The sequence below is a fragment of the Lycium barbarum genome, chromosome 9 (genome assembly GCF_019175385.1).
Source record: "Lycium barbarum isolate Lr01 chromosome 9, ASM1917538v2, whole genome shotgun sequence".
Lineage (NCBI taxonomy): Eukaryota > Viridiplantae > Streptophyta > Magnoliopsida > Solanales > Solanaceae > Lycium > Lycium barbarum.
In genome coordinates this window covers 119,045,825-119,069,755 of record NC_083345.1, presented here as the reverse complement: position 1 = coordinate 119,069,755, position 23,931 = coordinate 119,045,825, and the positions used below count along the sequence as shown (strand labels likewise).

Below are 23,931 nucleotides of genomic sequence, written 5' to 3'. Positions count from 1 at the left end.
CCACATCTCCTTGGCTGTAAACAGCCAACAATGAGATATATGCTTTCCTCAGTCACAGTACCTGAGATCCATGTTCTCAATAGCACATCTTTCTCCTCCCAATTACTGTCTTGTTTTTCCTTCTCCTTATCTGCAGCAGCCTTTTCCTTTCTAGCAGCAGCCTTTTCCTTTCTATCTGTGATAGGTTATTCTTCCTCTCTTGGTTTCGTCTGCTTAATCCAGTTGAGTACTTTCAGAACTTGCATGAGTTGCATGATCTGAGTCCTCCAAATCAAATAGTTAGTAGGCTTAAGTTTGATAGGACAAGCAGCAATCAAATGGTGTAAAGAAGAAATTGACAGTGACATAGGAGATGAGGTTGAGGCCATTGTGGGAAGTTGTTTAGAGTGATTTGATATGCAGCTGTGGCTTTCTTTAATGCTCTGATACCATGTAGAAAACACAGTATAGAAAGGGAAAAGAGAAGCCTTGTATATATTTCAAGTGATGATCTACAAAGTGTACATGAAGCCTTCTTATATAGGCACGAGATCACTGATGGATATGCATGCAGGTAAGATGAGTTCTACTTAACTTCTACTAAATGTGTGTATCCTAATCATACTCATGTACATCTGATACACTAAGGATATACCACGGATATACACAAGATATACATAGTCTCTATTCTATCTAATGAATAGTTCTATTGCTACTAGACTGCTACTGACTAGGAGTTCTACTCTTAGTCTCTAACAAAATTGGGATAGAACATGAAAAGTCTATTATATTACATAAATATAAACATGATATTTAATTGCTTTTGACAAGTATTAATGAACTTTCCATGTATAATGCAGAGGGGTCCAAGGAGTATACAGAAGCTAGTACGGGTAAGATATTACCTACAAGCTAGTAAGGATAAAATATTTTGGTTTCCAAGGAGTGTGAGAGATGCTGGTAGTAGATACAAAATATTGGAGATCGGGGCGAATTTACATAGAAAAAATGGGTCACGTGAACACATGGTCACCCGACTAAACGCGGTTTATTATGTATATACTTCTTAAATTATATATAATATTAACTGAAGGAACACATGGTCAAACAAGATCAATTAGAGCACTGGTTAAGTGCTGGGCTTAATCCCTTAAGGTTACGGGTTTGTCTACTAAATGCAATTTGGCGTCTTTTTTTTCTTCTAAATTTCTAAGCACCCTTAAACGTTTTGTTCGCCAAGTTGATGTTACAATAAAATTTTATATCTTATCTTAAAAGTAATGGTGAACCCATCCTTTTGAAATCTTGGATTCGCCTCTGATTGGAGATTCTACATAGGAAACATACTTGCAAAGAAAGGAGGTCGATACAAGATATTACAAAGAGCAATTGTATAGATGAGGAGTAGGCATAGCTAGTGATAGATGAGAAAAGCTTCTGTTGGTCTTTCTCCTTGTTTTTTTTTTTTTTCGTTGTTGATGTAATTTGGGATATTTAGTTGCCTTGTGCTTCATATAATATGTGGATAGTTCGACAAAAGAACTTTCTCCTATTTAAATTGTAAATAGGCATATATTGCCCATTTACGATGTTGCATGTAGAAAATGTCGGACAGGCGCTACTGAGATACAAATTTACTGATGATATATTTTTTCTTTTACAGCGGTGGTGCTGGGCCATCAAGTGCAAAGCACGACTAATCTTCCAAATACTTGCAACGTCCCACTAACATATGTACCAGGTAACTATGCCCGTCATGGCGGCTTAGGCACTAAACAACAACAACAACAAACTCAGTGTAATCCCACAAGTGGGATATGGGGAGGATAGTGTGTACGTAGATCTTACCCCTACCTTGAGAAGCTATTTTCGATAGACCCTCGGCTAAAAAACGCTTACGCACTAAAGAATTTTCAAATTTGGAACTCATTCTAAATGCATTGAAAGCAATGGGATTAAGAAGTTTAAACATCAAAGTATAAGATAGACTAATGACCGGATAACGAGAATCTCTGAATTCATATTAAGTGCTAGGGGTTGCCAAACTAGCCCAAATCCATTAGACCCGCTCAATCTTTAATGGATTTGGGCTAAAGTGATTTTGAAGATAGGCTGATTTGGGCTAGCCCTAGTTGGCTCATCACAAATCATCAGCCGAAACTGGCCCTTCAAATGAGCCCAAAGTGATCCATCAATTGTCCTCCATTCATAAGAATAAAAGTTATAAAACATGATTGACTTCTTTTTTAATTATTATTTAAATTTATTTTTGTCATTATTTTTATTTTTTAAAATGTTTATTTTTAATTTTCTTTAGAAAAAAATATTTTTATTTCCTTATTTAAAATTTTTTACTAGTAACTTTTCATTTTTAAGTTTTTAATTTTTTTTCCTGAGGGTTTGTGCTTATCCGTTTTTGTTTAACCTATTTTCGATCCACCCATATCCGACATACGTTTGCCACTCTTAGTTATGTACAAGACAACCATAAAAATATATAAATAAAACAAAGGAGTAAAAGACAGGAATCTGACAAAATCAATATTCATTACGTCAATTACCATTTAATTTTCTTTTGATTTATTTTCAGAATAATTTTGAATATAATTTATGTACTGGGATAACTTATGAGAAAATATTTACAGTGAATATCTTTATTATTTTGAGTAAAAGCATACGTTTGAGTTTTTTATATCCAACAAGTATTTAAATTTGATTTTCAAAACACCGTTTATTTAGAAAAGAATGAGCGAGAGAATATTTACAATCAAAGAATACCGATATTTTTAGTTTCCCAAAATGTTTGAAAAGGTAGGTTAAGTTGGGCGGGTTGAGTTATGACCCTTCATTTAGCTCATCTTGACTCAGCCCATCTTAGCCCAAACAAGCTTTGGGCAGGATTGAGTTTTGGCCCATCTATAGGTTCAACCTATCTTGACCCGCCCAACTTTAGCCCAAATGGCCCATTTGCCCCCGGAACCCCTTCCACAACCCCACAGTCCATCCAAGTCTCTGAGCTACTTAGTTCATTTCCTTCAAGATTATTGATGGATCTTTATGATGAAAATAAGCATTTCATTATGGACTAATTTTATTTGACAATTATGGTATCCGAGCCAACTTGCGTGCACCTTGACTAATTCGAACAGGTACCTGCTACCTCTCACCAGTACAACTACCGGAAACTCTATCCATTAAGGCTTGGGCATCATTCATTATGGACTAATTTTTTACTGATTAGCAGACATCTATTTTTCAGCATTAGTGCTGTAATATGCTTCCCACAACCCTACAAGGAAAACTGCCTCCCTTCAAGTACAATTTGAGAAAAAGAGAATTGGATTTTGATCATGTCAAACTCAACTTGAACACACAGCCACATCTTCTATAAATGCCAAAAATCCATGTAAAATACTCAACTTCAACACATAACAACTTCCATATTCAGAAATTGTTTAATAATTTGTATAGGATGACAAGGCCTTACGAAAAAGAAACAAAAACAAATACAGAGAATTTCTATTCTAGATCCTCTTGAGAGCAACGGGAAATGCAAAAGCACAATAATGTAGCAGATATAAGCGTTTGCAGATTCCTCTCGAATACGAAGAGAATGGATATCACTTTAAAATTTAAATCCATTTTGGACAAAGGGAGTCGTAAAAGAGAGACGAAACGAAGGTGACAAGTTATGCAACTTTTCACACATTGAGTAGCTTGTCATGGATCACAAAACAGAAACCATATAATCATCTATTTCTAATGCAATCACCTGAAAAAGCAATCATTCATAGCTACTTGCCACTAATAAATAGGCATAGGAGCAGGGCAAATACAAGCTTACGACATTAGATGTTTTACAGTAGAATAGGATAATCCAGCCTTTTTTCTGCGCCCTCCATGAAAATTCTGGATTTCATGCAGTTGTTGCAGTGTCGTGTTAGTAGGAGAGTCGTACACTTTAAAAGATACTACATATGAGAATCAATGAAGTAATGCTCCATTATCGTGATGAATGTCAGGAAGATCAGAACTAATGGAGAACTTCAACCATCTCTTATTCTCAATGCGCTTAAGACATGGTTGCATCACCAACCCGATTGCAACAGCAGCAAGGCTTATAATCATGACTTTAACCGTGGAAAATGCCAAAACAACACTGATGAGTATGGTTGGAGGAATACACAGCAGGATGGCTCCGACTGTTCCACCAGGTATCTTGAAAGGGCGCGATGCATTTGGGAACTTTATCCTTAACCGCACAAACGCTATAAATTCCAAGATCATTCCAAAGCAATACAAGAAATTTTCTGCAGCTACAATCTCTTGAAAACTCATCCACGAAAGTAAAACCACACCGGAAGCTGAGACGAGGATCCCGACTATAGGTGTTCCATGACGTGATCGTTTGGCAAAGAACTCAGGTAACATCCCTCTCTCGGCCATACCAAGTAGCTGAAATGAGTCGCTGCTCATTTCCGCTACAAACGTCCCCATATTTGACAATGCAGCGGCCCCTTGAATCCACCATCTTAGCCAAACTCCACCAAGTATTTTCGCAATATCCGCGAAATAACCGTCCGTCCACAAGTCACGTTCGAGTGGAACAGCTCCGGTACCAACCAATAGAGGGAAAAAGTACGATAAAATGACTAGAATCACGGCATAAAACAGAGCCTTAGGCAGAGTTTTCCTCGGGTTGCGTACTTCTCCTACAAGAGTACTTATTGAATCCCAATAATTCAGGTTCCAGAAGAGTGTGTTTAGATACAAGTTCCAATCGACATTGTGCACATCCGCCACCAACCACCTAGTCGGCCTTATTTTTGGAATCGAAATGAGCCCCATTACAACAAAAGGAAGAATCGATAATATCCCGATCAGAACAGCAACCCATCCAACAATAGATAAACCCCTATAGTTCATGTAAGTAAGGACCAAAGTAATGCCTACGACTGCGATAACTCGAGGAAGTCCACCGCCTAATGCAGGAATTCCTGATTTCAGATAATCAAGAAACAAAACCGGGTAAAGGGCGTTGTCGATGACTCCACTTAACCATTTCACCCAACCTTGTTGAAAGCCCCAGTATGGACCCAAAGCAGATGAAACCCAAACAACATAGCCGCTATTTTCGGGGAACATGGTGCCTAATTCAGCTGTAATAAGTGCCTCAGGGACACTCCAAATAATTGGGAAAACCAAGAATCCAACAAGTGCAAGAAGTGGACCAGCTGCTTGTACAGTGTCCTCAACACCAAATGGTCCTCCAGAAACTTCATAGAAAATGAGGAAAACTAAGGGCAAGAGTGAAAGTTTCCTATCATTATTAACCCTTGGAGAAACAACTTCATTAATCCCTATGTATTCTGCATCAGTGTAATCCCCCATTGGAATAGTGGCTTCTCTTTGAGGCAAGCCCCTTGCTTTCTGCAATTAGCATCAAATCATTAACACTAATCTCATTGAAATTAAATAAATAAAGGGATAATTACATTTTTGGACCTCTGAAAAGAATAATAGCCAGAAAATTTATAGATTTTGTATATCGTTTCTAAATATACATATTGTATACACAAAATATACATATAATATACATATATTATACATAATCAGTGTATAGGTTTTGTATATTTTGGCTAGCGCTCATAATTAATTTCGACCAATGGGCCAAAAATGAAAAAATCCAATTAAATGAACAATTACACAAATGGGATACAGAAAGTAAAATACAGAATTATCACTGCTCTAATCAGCACACTAAAAGAATCATCTAGCTAAGCAAAGAAAGGAGCAATATTTACCAATTTATGCCATGGTTCTTCACTAAAAATCAAATCTTTATATAGAATTACTTAGTGGGTCATCAGATTGTTGAACAAGAAGATAGACAGAAGTTAGAGAAACAATTAGAAAAGAAGAAATGCGAATTAACCCATATTATACCAAAAAGAATGAATGAGAACAATATAAAAAATAGAAAGTCACACATTTAGCCAGTCGGCCAAAAATAATTACCCTCACTAGCCAGATAAATATACACTAATATATATCAAACATGTATATTTTACACTAATCTACAAGAAATATACATTTGTTGGCTGTTATTTTGGTGAGAGCTATTTATGTCAATTCCTCTATAATAAACCACATGCCATCCCATTGCAATTAAATAGACAATTAGATAAAATGGGATATAGGAAGTAAATAGAGAATTATTACTGTTCTAATCAACGAACTAAAGGAATCATCTAGCTAAGCAAATAAAGGAGCAATCTTGACCAATTTATGGCATAGTTCTTCACTAAAAATCAAATCTTTAAATAGAAATGAAAGCAAAACAACACAAATTCACTTAGTGGATCATCACATTCTTGAACAAGAAGAAAAAACAGAAGTTAGAGAAACAATTAGAAAAGAAAGAAACACGAATTATTAACACATATTATACCAATAAACAATGCATCAAACACATCAAGAGAAGAATTATTTTCAACTCAAACTATTTATACATATAAAATTAAAGTTAACAAATGCATAATAATTACCTAGTCAGAATCCATCAACTGTAATTCCTGAATATGTTCTTTTAAAGAGATTAAATATTTGCAGAAAATTAAGAGAAGAGATAAAGATGAAGATTTGATTGGAATAAAATCTATGATTACTGAAAATCTTCATGGTATGTTCTGCAACAGCAAGTACAGTCTGTCTGTTGTTTTGCTGAGTACACACACAGTCACCCCACTACAACTTTTCTCTGTCTTTTTCTTTTCTTCTTCGCCTTTTAACCTTTTTTTTTTGTAAGATAAAGAATAACTTTTCTCTCAAATTTACGGACATAAATAAATTTACTCCCTCTTTTCCAATTTATGGCACCGTTTGACATGACACTATATTTAAGAAAGAAAAATTACTCCTTCCGGATTAGGCATGAAGTTTTAAAAAAAAAAAAAAATGAAATTTGTGTCTGAAATAATCATTAAATATTTGTATGTCTGTAAATCATCTCACAAAGTTAAATTGTTTCTAAATATAGAATGGTGGCACTTTGTTAGATAAAGAGTAAAAATGAAAGGGTGTCACATAAATTAATATAGCGAGAGTAAGACTTTTGAAAGTTTGTGGTCTAAAATAAAATTTTGACATTTGTGTGATTATAAATTATTTTATTAGGGTAAAAGGTAAACTTTTAAAGTTAAGTTATTTTTAGTTATAATAAAATGACATTCTTTTAGTAACATACTAAAAAAGAAAATGTGCTACCTAAATTGAAACGGAGTGAGTGTATTTTAACATGATACGAAAAGAAAGATTACTGGAAACTCTGATATAAGGAAAAATTATTAATAAAATAACCTCTCAGGTTTTTTTTTTTTTTTTGGTAGTTACCCATTGTCGTATGTTTTATCAGGGTACTCACCTACGACGACTTCAGATTTTACAATAATAATATTTGTCTAAATTAGGGTGCACCGTCCAAAATAAACTCAAGCGAGTAAATAGATAATGACTTAACACAGTTAATGTTTATACTAAACAAAGGAATAAATGACATATTTTTTATGTGCATTTTTATCACTTAATTCTAACTTAATTAATACGTATTCTTATATTGTAAAGTTACCGACAAACTAACCACACCTACTTGCATATCGCTAACGATGAACTATGAAAAGTTGCAGAAATTATGTTTAAATTTACATTGAAAATTAGTCAATTTAACTCTTATATTTTGAATGTATCGCACAAAATGAAACGGAAGAAGTGGTATTTAGTACTCCCTCCGTCTCATAACAAGTGTCACTTTAGCCAAAAAAAATTATCTCATAATGAGTGTCTCCTTAGGAAACCAAGACATAAATTGACTAGTTTTTTTCAATTCTACCCTTAGACAATAAAGTAACATCTAAATTGGAAAAGCCACATAGTAACCTGCTTTTGGTGGATTCCTAATGTCAAAAGGTTTACTTCTTATGCAAGCTTTAATAGAAAAGGTAAAAGTAATTTATTTTTATTATATAGGGGTAACTTGGTAAACTTTACATTGCATTATTGATTTCTTAATATGCGTAGTTTTAGCTAAGGTGACACTTATTATGAAACGGAGAGAGTATTTATTACTATAATTTTTTTCTTCTCTCTTTTTAGAGAAGGTATCAACAAATCGGATAAGCATTGAAACTGAAAAAGTTTGAACACTAAGACAACTTTCATTAGTTATCATCATCGTTATAAAAGGTTAATTAAGCTACACAATCATGACATATTATAAAACGAAATCCTGATTATAGAAAGTAAACTAAGTCAAGCATGCGGCAAATATATGGAAGCAAAAAAACATGCGTCAATAATTTGTTGTAGTCTTTTGTGTCGCAGCGTGTGTGTGTTTTGTTGTCAAAAGTAAGTACTCTTTTAGAGTTTCTTAATAAATTGTGCTCATTGAGGCGTGCAGAAAAAAACTCTTTTCTCTTCTCCAGCCTACATTTAAACCCCACCACACACACACACACACAGACAAAAAAAAAAAAAAAAGGCGCACACACACAGAGCAGCCCAAAGTAATAGAAAGATACTAAGTTAAATTAGAACAATCCTTATGAGGAAAATAAAATAATTAATAGTATTTTTTGTCCATTAGTACTTGTGATATCTGATTACATACATTTAATTTTCGGAAAAGGGCTTAAAATACCCTCCAACTATTAGAATTGGTGCAAAAATATCCTTCATCCACCTTTGAGCCCCCAAATACCCCTGTCATTCACCTTTGAGGTCCCAAATACCCCTGACATCCACTTATGGGGTCTAATATACCCTTATTTCTAACAGTCCCATGTTGATGCCCAATTTTGTCCATCCTTTTGTCCAATTTACATCGTTAAGCTTCTATTTTAAAATTAATTATATTTTTTTATCACAACCTATAGTTAAATTTCTTGATGATCTCTATTACTAATATTATTATTATTATTACTATTATTATTAGTATTAGTATTACAATTATTACTATTATTATTACTATTACTGTTACTATTACTATTACTTCCCACTACTTTTATTATCATTATGAAAATCGAGAAAATCTATTTGAAATTACTATATTCCCCAAATAAATCAAATAATTTTTTTTCACCCATTTCCTAAAGTTTCTACCCAGCTCATAATCCCTTTCCAACTAAAAATCCCCAAAGGCATCAGGTTACCCTCAAAACCAAATATCCATAACTCATTGTTATTTACTCAAAATTCCTAAGACCCCGTCATCTCTAAATTTCCTTAAAATCAAACATTCCCTGATTCTTGTCGAAATTCCCCGGCTACAAAATCCCTTTCTTTGTGCCTTTTATATTCTTTCATTTATTCTAGTTTGATTTTCTCTTCTCTTCTCTTTTCAATTCCACTTTCTTTCCTTAATTCATTCACCTTAATTTCTTACTAGTAATCATAAAAATCATAGCTTAATATCCTCCTTAATTGCGAAATCAAAACTTTCCTCTTTTCATCTAATATGCCAAGAACAAAATGACAAAGTTTGGACCCGAATCTATTCGAAAAATCCGTCCAAGTTCAAGATTAATAATAATAATAATAATAGTAATAATAAAAGTAATAATAGTAATAGAGATCATCAAGAAATTTGACTACAAGTTGTGATAAAAAAAATATAATTAATAATCTAATAAAATAGAAGCTTAACGATGTAAATTGGACGAAAGGATGGACAAAATTGAGTGTCAATATGGGGCTGTTAGAAAATAAGGGTATATTAGACCCCATAGGTGGATGACATGAGTATTTGGGGGCTCAAAGGTAGATGACAGGGGTATTTGGGGGCTCAAAGGTGGATGGAGGATATTTTTGCACCAATTCTAATAGTTCAAGGGTATTTTAGGCCCTTGTCCGTTTAATTTTTAATTATTTGAAATGTGTATGTTGGATCTAGTGGCGAAGCCAGGAATTTTATTAACGGGGTTGAAAAATATAAAGAAGTAAACACACGAAAAAGTCCAGGGGGTTCAATATCTACTATTCATACATAAAAATAATTTTAACCTAGTATAAATGGTGTATTTTCACCGAAGGAGGTTCAGATGAACCCCTTCGGCTCAACCTAGCTCCGCCCTAGGTTGGATCTCTTGCTAGTTAACATTCACAAATTTTCAAAATTTTCAATGTCATTAGTACTGTTACGGGCTGCCTTCGTTGTGCCTTGGCGCCCATAACCCCTGCGCGCCCAGGAGGGCCAAGCGAGTGTCAGTCGTGCAGGAGACGGGCGCAGATGAGTGTCAGCCGCGCGCAGGCAGTGTCGGCCGTGCGCGCAGGCAGGGTCGGCCGCGCAGGCAGTGTCAGCCGTGCGCGCAGGCAGGGTCGGCCGCGCAGGCAGTGTCAGCCGTGCGCGGGCGACGTGCATGGAAAAGGGGCTCCGACGGGCGAGAGTCAATAAGCATCTAGAGATGCTCTATGGCATATTATAAGAGTGCCAAGGAAGTTTAGCAAGGATCTGGGATGAGCCCATGGGCCGTCGGCGGACGAGGCCACGCGCGAGCCTGAGTGTCAGTCCCGTGCGTTTCCGAGCTATGGATGGAATCTTGGGATTTCGGGTGAGAGGACCCTTCCTAGGATGTTATGGAATGTACTTACCAAGTTTGGCGTCATTTGAAGATCGTTCACCTAAGGGCTTGACTTAGCCAAGGAGCAGTGTCAGTGATTAAGCTCCCGAAGGCTATATCTCGTTCCACGAGTATGGGGATGAGATGAAACTTCATGGAGGAGGGAAGGAAGTCAAGAGAAAGAGTTAGGAACAGACGGCGCCTCATTTGGAGTTCGGGAGAGTGAGAAAGGCCCATTGTGAGTCTCTGGCAAAATGATGTCCAGTGCTAGAACTTGGGTTTTTCTTTTTAAAGCATATATAAGGGGGGCAGAGGTGTCTACAGCTCAGCCAGCCTCCCCCGTGCGTGCTGTCGGCCAGTCGCACTAAGTGAGCAACCTTGAGGGAGGACCTCAAGGGCCTGCCTAGGCATCTCATAGGAGTGTCCTAGGTATCCATACGAGTTAGGGGACTCTATGGACGGCGTCGTGCCTGCGGGCCGCGTTGGGCGCACAACATGTGCCGGAGGCTTGACGTAGGAACTGATTATGCCCCGCGGGCTATCTTTATGCATGTTAAAGACCTCCGTGCCGATTGAGTACTCGAGGCACCACTCAAGAGCCTCGTGTATTGACTTGTGAGCTTGGCTTGGGTTCAGCCTTGCAAGCAAGGGTCCGTTGGCCTAGACGTGCAGTCGTGGGGTGACGCTGCACCACGAGGGATGGAAGTAATTTGCGAGGGCTATGTTTGCCAATGCCATGGGACAACCATAGGCACATCAAAGAGGACCGCACCTGACAAAGGCCAAGGATTGGAAGTTGCCCTACTCGGGCACGACACAAGGCAAGTGTCAAGCTTGAGGATAGGACTGTGCGCGCAGGAGCGACGCTCAGTGCCAGGCGAGGGACATGCATGTCCGTAGCCAACCCAAGGGGTGCGCATAGACGAGACCCCGCATATGAAATGCGCCACAAGGGTATGATAGCAAGACAAGGCTGAAGCCTTGACACCAAACGGGCGGCACAAGGAAAGCTAAGCCTCTGGGGCAAGCTTCACCATAGGCATGGGGTCGTGCCAAGAAAACCTGGGATAAGGAAAGGCTGGCTTGTAGTCAGGTGGGACTATGGGCGCCGCACGGGCTATTTGTGTGCCGCTGCCGCTTAGGAGGAGTCGGCCCGTGACAGTTGGTATCAGAGCGAAGGGTGAGCATTGTGATGCTGAGTTGATATCACGTGTGATTGATATTAGCAATAGTGGATTGCAGTGCGGTTTGAAACGAAGCCATTGGCGAAAGTTGATCTGGCCAGGGTCAGAAAGACGAGTGAAGCCACGGTTATGTTCACAGCTCCCATAAGCTAAATTTTTTTTTAGAGCATTGGTTGAGTGTCAGTGCAGAGATCACATCAAAGCAGGAATGATATTCTTCATGCCAGTCGAATGGGTGAACCCGATACTACTGGTTACAAGGGATTGGTTGCGCGTATTATGGCTAGAATTTGCTATGTCAGCCATGAACTACGACTTTCAGGATCAGGCCATCTCACAGCCGTTGTTTCCGCCATCGTCTGTGTTTTGGGAGTTGATTTTGGGGCATCCTAGTTTGATTGAAGTATCTTCAGGGGATGTCTTCCGTGCAGTGGATGCTGTTTTCAGAGGGATTCCTTTGAGGCATGTTTGGTTGTCTTTTGCGCCATCAGAGGATGGTCATCTTAGTGCACCAGCGTGCCATACTGTTGGGATAGTGTTGCAAGACGGGACAAACGGATAGCTGGGGCTCAAATGTTCTTTATTGTGATGATCCATCAGTTAGTTAGAAACTCTGTTAGCAGTGGGCTAGCAGCTTTGCTGAGCAAGGCATGGACTTGGCTAGAATGTCAAGCGGAAGGTAGCGAGCGTTCCAGAGGGTTCACTTGCATCAGAAACTTGTCGGTTCAAAATGTCTGGTCGTGTGATGCAACAAGTAAGAGTTGTTGGCCATTTTGAAGAGGGGAAATAGGAAACAAAATTTTCTTTCAAACAGTCTGGGCTCCCGTTGAGGAGAGGGACATGCCGATGAATCGGGTGGTCAGGAAAAAGGCCATGTTTGCCAGGTTGAGCAACCATGTTGTGGAGAGCTACGAGCCATGGACTATAAACTTTGGGATTGATCGTGGAGATCCTACAGTGGATGCGACGGACGCATCAGTTGAGTGTCTTTCCAGGATGGATAGACTTGAGTATTGCCTGAGGGCATTGGAAAGCGTCCTTCGAGGGTTGGACGTTATGGGGAAAATGACGGATGCCTAGCCATCTTAAGGGTTGCAATGAATGGAAGGTGAGACCCTCAAAAACCATGTCGGACAAGTGGGCTTGGTGCCTACAACATGGAGCAAGCTTCGCTTGCTGGATTGGGTGCTACGTTCGACGGGAGACGAGCTAGCACCACAAAGTTGGAGCTCTACAGAGTTAGAGCAAGGCGTGCCAGTGAGCCGCGACAACGTAAGGAATGGCCTGAGAGCAGGATTCCTTGCGGGATGATTGAATGTCACAATGAGGTGGAGGCAGCCACCATGTTTGTGAAATAGAAGGCCAAACCATTTTAATGGGGAGGCAAATTCAGAAGGGCGCCACTACAGAGGTAGGGACGCATAGACAAAAACCAAGCTGAACCGCTAGACGGAGAGGCATTGTTGGTTAGAATGTGGAATTGCGTGGAGCAGGAAGAGGACGGAGTCGAACCGCGTGAAGCGGGGAGATCCTTGAAGGATGATGGACCACTTTGTAGGGAGGCAAAGATGGAATGGGGCCAAACTGCCAGGGCAGGGCGGCAATGCTGAAGGCGAGCCAAACCACTTAGCGTGGGGAGGCAGATGTGTGGAAACGTGTCGAACCACCAGAGTGGGGAGATACAAGAGTTAGCCGAGGAGGCAATGGGCTGAATCACGAATGTGAGGAGGCCGAGGTAAAGTGGGGTTAGCTAAGCTTCGAATTGGATGGGTTTCCAAGTTTGAGAATGTAGTCTTTCCAGAGCAGAGAGTACTGGGGTACACCAAACGACCGAGGAACCACAGAGATGGAACCAAGTGCTGAGGCACACCGGCATCGTAGGGAATTTGTTAAGGGAATGACAGTTTAAGAACAAAGATGTTGTTCAGAATGGGCGAAGCTACCACTTGGAGGAAATGAAGTACTCACCACGAGTACGTCCCAAGAAGTTGACGAGTGCCAAGAGGGTGCAAAGTATGTAAGTGCCAAAGACACCACTGTGGAGCGTGGGTCATGCAGAGGCCGTGTTAGACGTCAAAGGGGACAAGATTGGATTTGAAAAGCCGCTAGTGTCAGTGTGTGGGCAAGTTAACTTCGATTTATGGGGTCGAGCCTTGATTTGTTTATACAGTTGGCATAGCGGGATCTTGCGGAGGAAAACGGACAAAGGACCATGAGGAAATGGTTGGCAAAGGTTGCCACATCGAGGGATGCCTATCTTGAAAAATAAGGGAAAGTGTCTTCCACTTTTAGTGGGGGAGTATTTGCCCATGAAGAGGCGTTGGGCCATGTGAAAATTGAAGGACGATTGTCTTCTGAAGTAAACGGTAAGAAGGAGCTGCAAAGGTTGCAGTTGGACTGTGGAAGTCCCACCAATGGGTGCTACGTAGGAATTACCAAGATGGGAGACAAATGTTCCTGATCTGATGAAGGCCGTGAGGAACATGGTGTGGATGACAGGCAGTCACCACAAAGTTAGCCACCAGAGGGTGCAAGTGCGGAGGCACTTTCCAAGCGAGGTGCAGAGGCACGCTTGGGAGAAACTAGGGAGGAGAAGTGCATGGGGCACGACTCCATTTTTAAGAGGAGATGAGATGGGTTTTAGACCCAAAGGACTAGGGAAGGAGATGTGAGACCCCGAGGGGGCAAACTCCGGGTTGGCGTGGACGTGTCTATGTCATCGAGGACGATGACGAGCTTGAGTGGGGGAGAATGTTACGGGCTGCCTTCGTTGTGCCTTGGCGCCCATAACCCCTGCGCGCCCAGGAGGGCCAAGCGAGTGTCAGTCGTGCAGGAGACGGGCGCAGATGAGTGTCAGCCGCGCGCAGGCAGTGTCGGCCGTGCGCGCAGGCAGGGTCGGCCGCGCAGGCAGTGTCAGCCGTGCGCGCAGGCAGGGTCGGCCGCGCAGGCAGTGTCAGCCGTGCGCGGGCGACGTGCATGGAAAAGGGGCTCCGACGGGCGAGAGTCAATAAGCATCTAGAGATGCTCTATGGCATATTATAAGAGTGCCAAGGAAGTTTAGCAAGGATCTGGGATGAGCCCATGGGCCGTCGGCGGACGAGGCCACGCGCGAGCCTGAGTGTCAGTCCCGTGCGTTTCCGAGCTATGGATGGAATCTTGGGATTTCGGGTGAGAGGACCCTTCCTAGGATGTTATGGAATGTACTTACCAAGTTTGGCGTCATTTGAAGATCGTTCACCTAAGGGCTTGACTTAGCCAAGGAGCAGTGTCAGTGATTAAGCTCCCGAAGGCTATATCTCGTTCCACGAGTATGGGGATGAGATGAAACTTCATGGAGGAGGGAAGGAAGTCAAGAGAAAGAGTTAGGAACAGACGGCGCCTCATTTGGAGTTCGGGAGAGTGAGAAAGGCCCATTGTGAGTCTCTGGCAAAATGATGTCCAGTGCTAGAACTTGGGTTTTTCTTTTTAAAGCATATATAAGGGGGGCAGAGGTGTCTACAGCTCAGCCAGCCTCCCCCGTGCGTGCTGTCGGCCAGTCGCACTAAGTGAGCAACCTTGAGGGAGGACCTCAAGGGCCTGCCTAGGCATCTCATAGGAGTGTCCTAGGTATCCATACGAGTTAGGGGACTCTATGGACGGCGTCGTGCCTGCGGGCCGCGTTGGGCGCACAACATGTGCCGGAGGCTTGACGTAGGAACTGATTATGCCCCGCGGGCTATCTTTATGCATGTTAAAGACCTCCGTGCCGATTGAGTACTCGAGGCACCACTCAAGAGCCTCGTGTATTGACTTGTGAGCTTGGCTTGGGTTCAGCCTTGCAAGCAAGGGTCCGTTGGCCTAGACGTGCAGTCGTGGGGTGACGCTGCACCACGAGGGATGGAAGTAATTTGCGAGGGCTATGTTTGCCAATGCCATGGGACAACCATAGGCACATCAAAGAGGACCGCACCTGACAAAGGCCAAGGATTGGAAGTTGCCCTACTCGGGCACGACACAAGGCAAGTGTCAAGCTTGAGGATAGGACTGTGCGCGCAGGAGCGACGCTCAGTGCCAGGCGAGGGACATGCATGTCCGTAGCCAACCCAAGGGGTGCGCATAGACGAGACCCCGCATATGAAATGCGCCACAAGGGTATGATAGCAAGACAAGGCTGAAGCCTTGACACCAAACGGGCGGCACAAGGAAAGCTAAGCCTCTGGGGCAAGCTTCACCATAGGCATGGGGTCGTGCCAAGAAAACCTGGGATAAGGAAAGGCTGGCTTGTAGTCAGGTGGGACTATGGGCGCCGCACGGGCTATTTGTGTGCCGCTGCCGCTTAGGAGGAGTCGGCCCGTGACAGTACTCATGTTTTAAGTTAATTTTATATTGTTATTACATACTGCTGAAACTAGTCTAAATATAATATTTTCATATATAAAGAGATTAAACACATATTTTAATTAATTAAAAGTTAAATATGTCGAGTCATATATCACAATGACTAAAATTAGAATTTGTTAATAATTAAAAGACCAAAATTGTTATTATATTATATAAAGAAAATTGTTGCACAATCCTCACTGTTATATTAAATCAACGGATCTCCATTTTTTCAAAAATATTGCACGTAAACTATAACCAAGACGTAGGAAGCATTTAGGATAATGTAAAACGGGAAATAGTACACGTGATATAAAATAAAATATTGGAACAAAAGAAGATATAAAATAAAATAATATTACAGGACTTAAAAAGACTAAGTTCAACTACTTTTTCTTGCATTTCTATCCGTTAAAAGAAAAACTTAGAGATAGTTTAGGTTTATAACTTCAACAAAGGTATTAAATTCACAAAAATCTTAATGTTAGCTAACTCTAATGTTATCCTGTTCCTTATCGTATCCAATCATTCTCTTAACTATTGATTAATTAATAAAAAAAAAAAAAAAAAAAAAAAGAGTACTGCCATTCAACAGCTATTATTCGCGGAAATTGTTGCAAAAAGCACCAGTTTTTTTTTTAGTTCTTGGCAAACATGCTTATGAACTCATCACATGAATAGAAAACACAAAGGGAAAAAAGAGTAAAAATGTAAGAATTTCAGACATTAGCTTTAAGAGTTTAACTTTTATACACTGACACTATCTGGACGCACATAAATGACTAGCATGTACCATGTCGTTCATAACACGTTCAATTAGTCATTTGAAAAATAAGGTAGATTAATTGTTATAACTATAGATATAATAACTCATCTTTTCGTTCTTGGGAAGACATGGTTATGACTTATGAACTCATCACATAAATAAAAATGAACAAGGAAGAAACAAGAGAAAAAAAATAGGAATTTTAGCAATTAATGAAAGAATTAATTTCTTATACTACTTTTACACTGTCAGATCACCTAATTAAATTATAACTAAAATCTTAACTCATAATAAGCGATATTAGCAAGATAAGACAAGTAACCTGTTTGAACACGTTAAATTACATTAGTAGTGTAAAAATATTCAGAACAACAGTGTATATAAGTTAAAGTCCTTTGATGAAAAGGGTAGTTTTTGTCTGAATGAGATAAATTAATTACCTGATCATCACCATTCAGAGAATTCTGCACAGATTTATCAGTAGCAGTAGGGGAAGAAGGAACAGAGGCTCTTTTTTCAGCTACTAAAACTGCAACTTGCTGAGCATTGGGAACTTCAATGGTGGATTTAGTTTCAGAGTTTTGAACTGTTTCTGATTTTGTTGACACCATTCTTCTCAAGTTACAAATTAGAAGAAAATATATCAAGAAAATGAGGAAGATTAATTATATTTCTAGCTAGTTGAGAATGAAGGAAAATAGAAAGAAAGCAGAGAATCTTTGTGATATTTTCATATTTATTGCTTGAAGATAAGATACGTAAAAGGGAACTTGGAGAAAGTTGTGGGGATAAGGAAGTGACAAAATTATATATAGAGTCAGTGATTAGGAAGAAATTAAGGGTTGTTTTTTGAGAGTTTGATGTGATATGCTCATTTGCCTTCTTTATATACAGTCCCGTTTTAATAGCATAGTTTGAATAGAATTAAAGTGTAAGAAAAATCGGAAACAGGGAAAAGGTCTGTGTACACTCTATCTTTCTCAGACCTCATCTAGTAGGATTATACTGGTGTGTGTTGTTGTTGTTGTAGTAGTAATTTGAATAGAATTAAAGTGTAATAAAAAATAAAAATTTAAAACTTTGTAATCTTAAACATGTCACGAGATTTATGTAGTATGTCATTAATGGGGCATTTGGTTTGTAGGAGAAGAAATAACAGTCCCAGAATAAAGAACCAGACTATTTTATCTAGCTAGTTAAACTTTTAATTTTAGGGATAGCAACCCTTGGATTGTTTATACCATAATTATGGTATTGTTTTTATACGTCCTTCAATGGCGGATGATTATTCAATATTAAACGCCTTAATAACAAGGATGCCCTTATCTGAAGTTCTTCTCTCGATATCCTTTTAAAAAGTCAGGGTTAAAGTTGAAAATAAAAAATTTATCTCAATTTATTCGGTGTAAAACCAAGCACTTATTTTACATTATATCATGTATATTCTATTTTTAGTTCAATGAACTGAACATCTATCAATAAAAGTATATTCACTAGATAATCTAGTCATTATTTAACTCCATAATATAACTTTGTTATTATAATTTCGATATAGCTTGTTCACCAACCACATGATCATTAAAAGTCAAAGGGAACATCTAAAGGGATTATCTTCAAATATTAATCTTTTTAAAGTAAATTAAAAAATAAATATTGATGAGTTTTTCACGTCAGAAAATTGGTCCAAAAAGGAAATTAGGAAGACATGTCATTCTCTCATGTGATCCAAATAAAGGCAAGAAGTCAAAGGCAGAGTAGTCAAAATGATCAGATTTATTCATGTAATAGGGAATTCCAAATCCAATAATTTGTGTGATTTTTCTATTTTATTTTTATAATAATTTAATAATATATGTTATATGTGAACTGAAATTGAACCAATTCCATCATGAACAAGCTGTATGGTTGTCTATTTCTGCTCCAATTGTGGGTGTGGGGTGGGGTGTTTTGCAAATTTAATAAATAAATGGGAATGATGCTTTATTTTGAAGTTATCGGAAATCATAAAGTAATTCATTAATTAATTATTAAAAAAAAAAATCATGACGAGTGTGATACAGAAATCCTTGTCAAAGTTAATGCAAGTAACTTAGGACTATTTAATCCGATAGTTTAGGTTCGATCTTTGGAATGGAAAATATTTGGAAAGACAATATTTCTCTTTTAATAGGTCTTACGCGACATGAATTCAGATCAATCAATCCTAGAATGTGTACCACGAACACCAAACACAAGTAAAAACTATTAGAGAAAAAACAACCTTCAAATTTTTAATTTTGTTGACATTAAAGTTATGCCAATAAAAAATATATTAAATTGAAACCAGTTTAAATGATTAATGAATCTCAAGAATATATATATAATTGATCTTATAAATTTGGTTGATAATAAAGCGTAACACTCTATGTTTATATGTTGCGTATTTTCAGAAATTACGTTGTACTTTCAAATATTATTACAATCATGATATAATAGCCATGAAGAATGCTAAAATTCTTGCCACCATTGCCATGGTAAAATTAAGTACTCGATAATAGCAAGTACTAGTTTAACTGGGGTGGAAAATTTTTGTTCTCTGTACATATTAAATTGAAACGAGTTTTAGATGGATTGATAAATAGTAAGAATTTATATAGTTGATTCAACTTGTTCAATATTAAGGCGTCATTTTATATTTGTATATGTTGTGACTTTTCGCGGTGTACTTTTAAATATTATTATCGTAACATAGTAAACCGTTAAGAATGCTAAAATGCTTGCTACCATTATCATGGTAAAATTAAGTGCTCTATGATCACATTTCTTTTAATTAACCACGAGTTATAGTGATGGTTAAATACTCCTATATATGTATCAGAATTCGGAAAATTTGCCACGTTACTCATCCACATGAGTTTTTCTTGAAATAATATAAGTTCTCAGGGGGAAAAGAATAAAAAAACTCAATTCAGACTAGGATATTTTTATGACCTGAAAAAGTGAGTGGCTTGATCCAACTTGTGAATTAATTATAGAAGGTTTAATCTTAATTTGATTATGTGGGGAATAAGTGAGGCCTGTTAATTGTTGGTTTGTAAATGAGGTAGACATTCTCTATAAATAAAGGTCGACAATTTCGAGACCTTGTGCTTGAATTTATGAGGAATGGTATGCTGCTCCAACAACTGAATGCTACAGTCATCAATTTAATCCCAAAGGTAAAAAATATAGAGTATGTGATGTGCCGTGAATTTTAGCACATTTTATGCCTTTGTAACTAAACATGTTGCTTGATTTTAAGTGTTTTTACATTGTTTCTTATGTTATTTTTGTGTTTTATAGGGTTGATTAACTAAGGATTGGAAATGAGAAGTAATGCTGAAAAAATGGACAAATTGGAGCTAAGCGACGCTCCGTAACTCATGTTACGGACCGTAACAGGGTCCGTAACTCATGTTACGGTCCGTACCTTTGAACCGTAACAGGGCCTGAATTTCCAGAAAGTTTTCATTGAAACCATCAGTGTTACGGTGGAGTGTTACGGTCCGTAACTCATGTTACGGTCCGTAACATGTCACCGTAACATGAGCTAAATTTCCAGAGAGTTTCAATAAAACCTTCAGTGTTACGGTTTAGTGTTACGGTCCGTAACTCATGTTACGGTCCGTAACCCTTCACCATAACATCATTCAAAATTCCAGAGAGTTGCCAAGTAATTGTCACCACTTACGCTTCAGAAGGACGGACCGTAACACAGGGTACGGTCCGTCGCATGGTGGCCGTAACGTCAAAGTGGTCAAATGACGAAATGAAGGACGGACCGTAACCTGAGTTACGGTCCGTAACAATGCGGCGTAAGGGCATTTTTGTCCAGAAACTTGGCGCGATTTTTGGCTCTATAAATACATAATGTAGGGTTTTAATTCAAGATTCAGATTTTATTTTAGAGGCATAAACCCTAGGTTTTTAATCTTGAAGTGGTTGGAGCATTTAAGGCAACAACTTCACTCTCATTCCATCTTGTATTAGTATTGTAAGTGTATTATGTTAATCTTTAAGCTTTTTCTATCAAGAAACATTATGAGTAGCTAATTTCAATTCTAAGGTTGTGAATCCCATGATGGGTATTATGTGAATGGGTTTCTATTATTGATATATGCATAATGGTTGTTGTTAGTTATTCTATCTTTGAGTTGTAACGTTGGGTAATGATTGCAAGCATTAGCCGAAGCCATTATATTGACTTTTCTTGGGAAAGAGAGTCAATATTGGTAAGATTGAATAACAATAACTCGAGGCGTTAACCCTCGTTTAATAGACTAATTTAGGAATAAGAATAAGTCTAAATTGGCATCATTGGTCGCTCTTCGATTGTAACTCTTTTATATTCGGAAGAATCATAAAGAGGAAATACTGCTTAACTGTTGGGAAACATTAAGAAGTCTTTAAGAGACCAAGTGCATATTCATAGAACAACCATTAGAAGTATATCACTTTGAAACCTGAAGCATAATATCTAATCAAATTGGGGAACACAACCTTAGTCTCTCTCTCTCTCACATTAATTACATTTTAAGTCAAAGTATTAAATTACATTATTCAACAATCAATTCAAACTATCCGGAATAGGATTAAAGCATTTAAAGACCGGTATCGCATACGAATAGTACTCTTTTCTCTCCATATTCCCTGTGGGATTCGACCCCAACCTTGTTGGGTTACTATATTTGACAACGTCCGCTTTACGCCATTAATAGGTGTAATTTGAGCATATCAAATTTTGGCGCCGTTGCCGGGGAATACGGTTCAGAAATTACTAATTGTTGTGTACTATTCTTTAAAAAATTTTCTATTCCATCACACCTCGTTTGCTGTTTTAGTGAACCAGGTGAACATGGCTGGAAGACCCCATCGCAATCAAGGGAACCAAGGGGGGATCCAAGTGAACCATCCTGCACCAGAAGAAGAGGAGGATGAGAATGTATTTGCAGAATTCATCGACGAAGCTGATTATGCTTCTGCTGTAGTTCCCCCGAGAACAGGAAATGCTAATTTCAAAATTGATAGTTCTATCTATCAGCTATTGAAACTTGAAGGCTATTTCCGAAATTCTTCGGAGGACTGTCCACTTCGACACCTAAAGAATTTCGTGCATGTATGTTCCCAACAATCTCAAGGTGTTGTTCCTGCTGATGCACTGCGACTGCGGGTTTTCAAATATTCCTTAGCTGGCCAAGCTAGGGAATGGTATGAAAAGCTCCCGAGCAATACTATTCATACCTGGAATGAGCTGGCCAATATCTTTCTAAAAAAATGGTTCCCACCCAGCAAAAAGGCTGAGCTTCGGGATAAGATTTTTGGGTTTAAACAACTTCCAGGGGAACAACTATATGCTGCATGGGAGAGGTTCAAATATTATCTAGCTCAATCTCCGACTCATGGATTTCCAGATGCAATTCTCACAGAGAAGTTCTACAAGGGGCTAGATACAATGAATCAAATAGCTGTCAACACTGCAGCTGGGGGATGCTTCATGGACAAATCCTTTGTCAACATCACCCGGTTGCTCGACAAGCTTACTACCCATAATCAAGCCTGGCATTCGACTAATAGCGAATTCCTATCATATGGTAGTCCCTCTGTGGCCGCGGTGGCCAAAGAAAATCATGAGCGAGATCATGCGTTCGCTCAATTGCAAACCACCGTGGATTTATTATCCAAAAGGCTTATGGAGAAAGAGGCCAAATGTGTAAATGTTGTCGATGAGATGCCACCTCATGCTCCCGGAATGTATCAAGTTTCTGACGAAACTTATCTTGAGGGGCAGCCACAATATGAGGATGCGAATTATGTCAATAACTCGCAAGGGGGTTATCAACGGCAAAACTACCAAGGTCCCGGTAATCACCCATGGCAAAGGCCTCAACAAAATTACCAAGGAAATAATTATGGAAGAACTGATCAGGGTAATCCCAATCAAGGGAATTACAATAACAATAATTATGGCAACAAGAGCTCTAACCCCTACATTCCACCTAGGGGGCAAGCATCCAATTCCCAGCCATGGAAAGATAATTCAGCGACTAACTCTGCTGGCAACACGTCTAATGATTCTGCAGAACTGAAGAGTATGATGCAGAAAATGCTGATGAATCAAGACAGAACAGAGAGCACAATCAAGAGAATGTCCCAGGTCCAACTATCGCATTCAGCTTCCATTCAGAAGCTTGAAGCGCAATTCAGAGACCTTTCCCGAGAAGTGCATACTCCTCAACGGGGACAATTACCGAGTGATACAGTTCCTAATCCAAAAGGTAGTGGAGTGAACTCTGTGGAGAATGTACTTGCCATTAGCACCAGAAGTGGAAAAATACTTCAGGGTGACAATAAAAAGCCAATTGATCAGGAACCAATTGTTAAAAAAAAAGCGCAGCCTAATGTATTGGATGATATTGTCGAGGAAGAAGCAGGGGAGGAAGTCCCCATTGTAGTTGAAGAAGAGCTGAATCTTAATAAACCAAAGGAACCGGTGGAAAACCAGGAAAAGGGGAAGGCAAAACTTTCCGGTGCTCTTCACCCTTTGAGCCAATTGTTCAAATCTTCACCACCTTTTCCTCAAAGGCTGGTGAGAAAAACAGAAGATGAGAAGTGCTTGCGATTTTATGATCAACTCAAGCAGTTAACGATGAATTTTCCGTTCATGGATGCTGTCCAAGAAATGCCTGGCTTTGCTAAGTATTTGAAGGACCTTTTAACATAGAAGAAAAAATCATTGAAACATGACACTGTGGGCATCACTCACCGCGTTAGTGCCGTTCTTTCCAAGACCACAGTGCAAAAGAGGGAAGATCCTGGAGCATTCACAATTCCATGCACCATAGGGCAGCAAAATTTTGCTAGGGCTTTATGTGATAACGGGGCTAGCATAAATCTTATGCCCCTGGAATTTTTTATGAGATCAGGGTTAGCGGTGCCGAGGCCAACTACCATGAGATTGCAGATGGCTGACAGATCGATAAAAAGGCCAGTGGGGGTAGTTGATGATGTACTG

The 23,931-nt window shown here is 39.1% G+C and overlaps 1 protein-coding gene and 1 non-coding gene across 3 annotated transcripts; both read right to left on the bottom strand.

Annotated features, from left to right (window-relative positions):
- Nucleotides 1-3,644: 3,644 nt before the first annotated feature.
- On the bottom strand, nucleotides 3,645-17,727 carry LOC132609640 (probable polyamine transporter At1g31830). Of its 2 annotated transcripts, none has more exons than XM_060323710.1 (2): nucleotides 17,342-17,727; nucleotides 3,645-5,409 (listed from the first exon to the last, which is right to left on the bottom strand). In XM_060323710.1, the coding sequence occupies exons 1-2, from the start codon at nucleotides 17,510-17,512 to the stop codon at nucleotides 3,964-3,966; spliced, it is 1,617 nt and encodes a 538-aa protein (XP_060179693.1). In that variant the 5' UTR covers nucleotides 17,513-17,727; the 3' UTR covers nucleotides 3,645-3,963. The 2 variants fall into 2 exon arrangements, with proteins under 2 accessions (XP_060179693.1, XP_060179694.1); XM_060323711.1 differs by lacking the exon at nucleotides 17,342-17,727 and adding an exon at nucleotides 6,528-6,728.
- A 4,491-nt stretch (nucleotides 17,728-22,218) lies between these two features.
- On the bottom strand, nucleotides 22,219-22,325 carry LOC132612432 (small nucleolar RNA R71). Its single transcript, XR_009571793.1, has one exon. It is a non-coding gene; the product is annotated as a small nucleolar RNA R71 (small nucleolar RNA).
- Between the last annotated feature and the right edge of the window lie 1,606 nt (nucleotides 22,326-23,931).

Coding starts and splice junctions, on each gene's coding strand:
- LOC132609640 (XM_060323710.1), bottom strand. CDS start 17,512: ATGGTGTCAACAAAATCAGAAACAGTTCAAAACTCTGAAACTAAATCC. Junction 5,410..17,341: donor CTCTGAATGGTGATGATCAG/GTAATTAATTTA, acceptor TGCTAATTGCAG/AAAGCAAGGGGCTTGCCTCA.